The sequence below is a fragment of the Austrofundulus limnaeus genome, unplaced genomic scaffold (assembly GCF_001266775.1).
Source record: "Austrofundulus limnaeus strain Quisiro unplaced genomic scaffold, Austrofundulus_limnaeus-1.0 Scaffold111, whole genome shotgun sequence".
Classification (NCBI taxonomy): domain Eukaryota; kingdom Metazoa; phylum Chordata; class Actinopteri; order Cyprinodontiformes; family Rivulidae; genus Austrofundulus; species Austrofundulus limnaeus.
The window spans coordinates 639,026-645,884 of NW_013952513.1; the positions used below are offsets into that span (position 1 = coordinate 639,026).

The 6,859-nt window shown below is 40.6% G+C and overlaps 1 protein-coding gene across 2 annotated transcripts in view; it reads left to right on the forward strand.

Moving 5' to 3' along the window:
* Positions 1-6,859, forward strand: part of gna15.1 (guanine nucleotide binding protein (G protein), alpha 15 (Gq class), tandem duplicate 1) — a 26,589-nt gene that overhangs the window by 8,652 nt on the left and 11,078 nt on the right. For both annotated transcript variants that reach the window (XM_014014188.1, XM_014014189.1), the window contains 4 exons: positions 1,440-1,624; positions 1,863-2,017; positions 4,832-4,960; positions 5,314-5,443. In XM_014014188.1, coding sequence (XP_013869642.1) covers positions 1,440-1,624; positions 1,863-2,017; positions 4,832-4,960; positions 5,314-5,443 — 599 coding nt within the window. The remainder of the gene's footprint in view (positions 1-1,439; positions 1,625-1,862; positions 2,018-4,831; positions 4,961-5,313; positions 5,444-6,859) is intronic.

Sequence of the window (6,859 nt, forward strand, 5' to 3'; positions counted from 1 at the left end):
GGACCAGGGAGGATGATTCAACCACTCAGCCACTAGATGTCGCTGAAAACAACAAATCCTACACACTGTGCCTTTAAGGGACATATTGACTGAAATCATCGTGGATTCTCACCTGAGTAGATTTGTTTCCACCATTCACTGGAGGAGAGTTTTCTGTAGCTGACGTTGCCTCGGTCTACGTTTTTTGGCTTTCTTCATACTCCGGTTTACGGCGGTGTTAGGGTTAGCTGCTCCTCAATGGTTTCCACCATTGGGCTCACACGCGTGATTGATATTGAGAGTGTGTAGCACACAATTATGTCATCATGCGACCCTAATTGCAGTAATTGTAAAGTGGCAAATATCCAACGATGACCATTTTTCTGACGGTTAATCGTACTTGACATGATTTTGCCCAACTTTCGTGTGTAGGACTCTACAGGATCTTTGACTTTCTCCCAACTCAGRTCAAGAGTCCAGTTCTGTGAAATACTCCCTGTTCTGATGATCCTTCTGCCTTCAGTGTCTTTATGCCTGTTGTCTTCACATTTCACATCATGAATGTCCAGAAGAGACCACTTTTCAGGACCCACAGATAGCCTTGAAAAGCCATAGAAAAACAAAATGCTTCAGTAACCATCACTGCCTTACTGACATGTGTTTGTAAGACTGAAAGGTTTCACAGCTACTGTCTGAGGGGGTCAGCACCAGGAACACTGYGAGGGGAACACCTGACAGTTCACATAGTCCAGCCTAGAGTCTCTTTTAAATAAACAGTTTATATCTGCATTAACACTTCATCCTCAGAAAAATAAAGCACAACTAGAGAATTTATATTTCCTAAAAAAATGCTATTTGAATGCTTAATGTTGAAAGATTTTAGCTGAATAGCTAAAAAATCTGTAACTAGCCTAAAACAGCTTTAAAAAGTAGCTGAGATTTAGCACAAAGAAACAGAATAAGTATGTTTGCTGGATTAAGCAGTAAGATGCTGAAATGATCACAAAAAGGTGAATTTAGCTGAAAAAAGCTCAAATTTGCTTAAAAATTAACTAAAACTCCGAAAACTGCTGAAATTAGCAGAAATCAGCCGAAAAAATGCACAAAAAGCTTAGGATAGAGGAATGACAGAAAAGGTCAGAATGAAAGCTAAAAAAGCAGAAAAATGCTAGAATCAGCTAAACAGAAGCTGAAGGAAGCTGAAATTAGCACAAAGAAGTTGGAAAAAACAGCAGAACACATGGTAAAAAGTACCTGTGTCATAAACATTTTAAAGGATTTAAGTATGTTGAAGACGGCTCTATTCAGTTTAAAAAAATATGGCGGGGAAAAGCTAAATTTCTCAAAAAGTATAAATTGCTGAAGTGCCAAATGTCATAGCAGGCATTGTTGGAAGGTGCTATATAAATAAAGTTTATTATTATTATATTATTTATCTTTGGTCATCATTTCTCCTTCAGGAACTGGGGAGAGTGGGAAAACTACCTTCATCCGACAGATGAGGATCATCCACGGCCGGGGTTTCTCAGAGGAGGAGAGGAAGGCCTTCGCCAAATGCATCTTCCAGAACATCTTCACCGCCATCAAAGCCATGACAGGAGCCATGAGCATGCTCCGGATTCCCTACGCCAACCCTGAGAATGAGGTGGACTCCTGCACCTGACTCAGCATTAACACACACACAAATACCCTACTCATAAACACAGGCRTTAAAGCTAAGATTTATTAGATAATACCTGTGCTGAAAGGGAGCATTAAACAGTCATAAACACAGTGCATATTAACCTCTGAGCAAAGCAAAGGGTGGAGGACACGCAGAAGGTGTGCCAGGATGTGTTCAAACCCTTTTTTTGTTCACCATCAAAAATTCTCTCCTCTTGTAGTCCTACGCCAAGTTGCTGCAAGATGTAAACACAGTGCACATCACCCAGCTGGAGCAGAGACATGTCAAAGCTATCCGACACCTCTGGGCGGACTCGGGGATCCGGATCTGTTACACCCGACGCTGCGAGTACCAGCTCCTGGACTCCACTGAGTAGTGAGTAAAGCTAAGGTTCCTCATCCTACGTTAGGGCGGGAAATTTCAAAATACTGGCGAATGTTGGCAGTCAGCTGCGTCTTTGTGTGTGTGGTGAAAAAAAACAAACAACTGAACATGCTGCAACCATCCATATTTACTTATTTACTTAGTCCAAAAACTGTAGAAACACCTGCAGAGTTTAAAAAGTGTCTGAATTATATTCTAGCTAAAAATAGTTGACCTGAAAGCTTTTATTTTATGGTATTGTGACTAAAAACAAAACTGCAGCTGCTGGCAACAAAAAAAAAAAATACATTTCATGTTATGTCAGAAAGATGATCCTGTCATGTAGATATGAATTATTTTTCATCCAGTGCGCCCCCAAGAACCACTGAGCAGGGGACAGGCACCCACTTTGGGAACTTCTGGTTTAGGAGGAGCAAAAGCTTAGGAAGAGCAGCGCAAGATTCTTCATTTTGTATTGCTGAAAATGGGTCACCTTCAGAGAAAAACCAGTTATTAAATTAGCAAGATGGACAGCTTCATGGAACAACTGGTCCTATTGAGCACGCCAACGTGCAACTGACGTCCACGTCTTCTTTTCATCTCTGTGGTAAAGGTTATTCTCCTCCAACTCTTCATCCAACATGAGTTTCTCTTCAAACGTCTACAAAGTAGTCTTGCTGTTTTTTATATTCTTAGCTATCTGCAACATATTCTACAGTGGGAGACCAAAGGAAGAATTTAAGATCATTTATCCCCTGCCACACGTTATCTACAAGAAAATATGACATCCATTAGCAAAGAAATGTTCAAAATTTACTCCCATATATTAAATTAAAAGTACTCCATTAATCCCCAAATGGGAAAATTAGTTCAATGTGTGTTTCTCATCGCACACGTGGAGCAGTAAGCTGCCTTGTAAGGCACCCGGGTAGCGGGGTTGGGGGTGTTGAGGGCCTTGCTCAAGGGTAAATGAGGGTTGCCCACCCACATTTTTGTTCTCAGTTTGGGGAGTTGAATCTGCAGCCTTCTGTTCACAGGATGAATGATTTTTGGGTAAAATTTTTTTAATTATATATGCTTACTGTGGTCCTCTTGGTTAAATAACCCTGCAGTAGGGTGTGTAGTGGTCAAAAGTAGAAATAACACAAAGCTCGAAGTCTTTTATGGCATTTTTTAGTACCACATTTYCTTTAAAGATTGCAAGAAGATAGCATAATATTCAGATCAATCTCTTTTGTAGTTCCTCAGTGCTGTACCAAAAATCATATAACCCAGGTTCTTATGTTGTGCTGAAACCAAGTGATTTGGGAGCATTTGAATCAAAAAGCCAGCTGTGTAAAAACCAAGTGAAATCATCCTTTTGAAAGTAAGCCACCAGTCTTTATAGGGATCCCTGATTAGTTGTAACATTAAACTTTATTTCATAAACATTTATTTTAACTGTAAAATAAAGACTGTAAAAAACTGTAGGCTGTTTAATTTTGTAAATTTTTAAAAATATATTTTAACACGGATGGAGCCATTTTATTTACACACAAAGCATTATGGGTAAATGATGACGTGGATAGGTCTTCGGTGTGAGCGAGCTATATCCACCCTGAAGGTTAATCTTGGACAATATCTGACGATTGACTCTTTTATAAAACCAGAGAGCGTTGACAGAGAGGAGAAGGTAGAAATGACTCAGCCTGTAACTGAAAATATTGATGGAGGACAACAGAGCTGCTTCATGGAAGAAGAACCTCAGCTTAGCCTGTTAGCCTGTTAGCCTTTGTGCAAGCACCAACGCAATATTGCCTTATATGTATTAGCTCGGCGCTAGCGCAACCAACAAGCTAAACTCAGGTCCTCCATCCATTATTTTCAGTTGCAGGCTGAGTCATTTTTGTGTTCCCCTCTCTGGAGGACCTCAGTGACGAGAGGAGAATGTGTAGCGCTGAGCTAATACATATATATGGTGATAGCATCGAGGCTAATGCTAAAGCTAACAGGCTAAGCTGAGGTTCTTCTTCCATGAAGCAGCTCTGTTGTCCTCCATCCATATTTTCAGTTACAGGCTGAGTCATTTCTACCTTCTCCTCTCTGTCAACGCTCTCTGGTTTCATTTAAAAGAGCCAGTCGTCAGCTATTGTCCAAGATTAACCTTCAGGGTGGATATAGCTTGCTAGCAGCCTTGCACCGATGACCTAACTCACGTCATCATTTACCCAGAATGCTTTGCGTGTAAATAAAATGGCCCCGTCCGTGTAATATATTTTTAAACTTTTAGTTTAACAATGATAAAAACTGAACAACCTACAGTATTTTTACAGTCTTTATTTTACAGTTAAAATATATGTTTATCAAATTAAGTCTAATGTCACAACCAATCATGGATCCCTTTATTTGTCACAGTGCAGAGTTACCGTCCAGGTGGGTGTTTCTAATCTTTCTGTAATGTAAAGGAGGTGTGATCATCAGGTATCCGGACAAAGCCTGGGACAAACCTGCCTGTATTGGCTCTCTTTCCTCTGGGTGTTTACCCTGCAGCTCAGTCGTCACGATGTGTGCTCAATAAGAGTCAGTCAGTCAACATTAGCTAATGACAACTCGGATCAACGGTAGCCATAAAGAGGCTGTTTGCAAACAGACCGATATGGGCTCAGTCCGCCCTCTTCTTCTGTTTTTAATCACTGTTTTTTTCCCCCCGTCATCACTACTTCATCACATGTCCAGTTTGTTTTACACGATGGAGGTTTGATGGAAAGTAAACAGAAGCAATATGATCCAATAAGATCTATCAGAAACAATAATTTTTTTCTGTTTTAACCTTCTTCTCATTTTAAGCTACATGAACAGCTTGGACCGTATCTCGGCCCAGGACTACATCCCGACGGAACAGGACGTGCTGCGTGTTCGATTCCCCACCACGGGCATCCATGACTACTCCTTCACCGTCAAGAACATCACACTGAGGTGACCGGGCCTCACATTACCAGCCTCTCACAGGGACAAATCTAATACCCGCACTATTCACTGCACTGTGAATCAAATACTATTGACTGCTGCGGTGTCTTTGTCTGCCCACGCCTGTTTGGACACAGTTGGATCATATTTCTAATTGCCTCTGTACAAAGTTCCTGCTGGGAAGGGTTTTATTCTGATTTTAGACTCACTTATAGGAAACTGTGTTCCCAAATGAAATCACTGCAGCTCTTAAGACAGTCTGGGTTGAAGGTTTATACTCTAAAAAAATGTGGTTTTGTTAAGTATTTGTATGGATTTAAATTTTTATTTAAAACTCTTCTCTCTCTCCTTTTCTCTGGCAGGATTGTGGATGTCGGCGGTCAGAAATCAGAGCGTCGGAAGTGGATCCACTGCTTTGAAAACGTCACCTCCCTCATCTTCCTGGCCTCTCTTAGCGAGTACGACCAGGTTCTGGAGGAGAGAGACTCTATAGTAAGAGAACTTTAGTTTTCTCTTCACTCCAGCTGAAAGTGGACAAAATACAGTGATGCCCTGACGTACGAGTTTAAATTGTTCTGACGGAGCTTGTAAYTCAAATTACATGCGTGTCGAATCAGTTTTCCCCAATAGAAAGGAATTGAAATGCCCTGAATCCACTCTGCATTCCCACAAAAAACACTTAAATTTTTTTGTCACATTGTAAAATAAGATGATTTTTTTTATTATTAACAAATATTGTATAAAAACCCAATACAACAGAATGTACTGCATTAACCTGGTTTTATTAAATATGATGTACACCTCGGACATCAGACGACTTGAAGATGCTGATGCAGGTGGAGGAAAAGGCTGAACAGAAAATAAGTATCTGGCTGATCACTGTGAGCTAAACGCTTAAAGGGTAACTTAMCCCAAAATTTACTTTTATTTATCTGATAAGCTATCTAGAATGTGTCTAAATTGTTATATAGTACTATTTCTGTGCTAATTTTGACGTTTTTGTTTGTATTTGTTCAAACAGCCTGACTCTCCTTCAACCTTGGGTGGGGAGAGGAGGAGGGGGCTGTCTGTCCTGCACTGCTCTCTGTGTTTTAATGGAGAACCAGCAGGTTCACACTGGACATCAGTCATAAAACAAACTGAGTTAAATTAGTCATTACAGGTCTTCTTTGTGGTTCAATATTGTTTTAAACAAATTCAAAAGTTTCTTTGTCACATAGTTTTGATCGGGACTAAAACACACAGACACACACTCACAGCCCAATGATCTATTTTTATTAGAGCTGTTATTATTATAATATAATATAGATCATTGCCACAGTGTTCAGGAATGAATGAATGAAAGGCGGACAGATGAAGCTCAGCCCGCTGTACGTTCTGCTGAAACACGTAAACAAGAACGTGTGTTTAGCTAATTAATTTAATTTAACAAGGAGCTGCTGTCGAACCGGATCCAAACTTCAGCCAAACAGGAGCCAAACTTTTTTATTCCTGACCTAAACAGTGATCTTGTGAGCAGATGAGCTGCAGCACAGGGTTTTTTTTCTGTCAGGTTGTCGGGCCACACCAGCTCTGCTGTCCAGGGCTGGTGTGGTCTGGAACGGACAGAGACCAGCCGAGGCTGCGGTATAAAGAGCTTCATGTCCTGAATGATCCAGGGAGACAACACGAGTCAGTCCCAGACTGAGATGACTTGATCATTTTAAATGAAATATGTCATGAATCATTGTGTATGTCATGAAACTTTACTTTTTACAAAACATAATTTGTTTAGAACGATCAGAAATGTTAGCTTGTCAAATTAAGCTAGCTGTCACGTTCTCTAGTCCTAACCACACCTCCTTGTTCACCCCCCCCACACACACACACACACACACACACTTTAGGCGGTGCCCTCCTCCTCTCTCC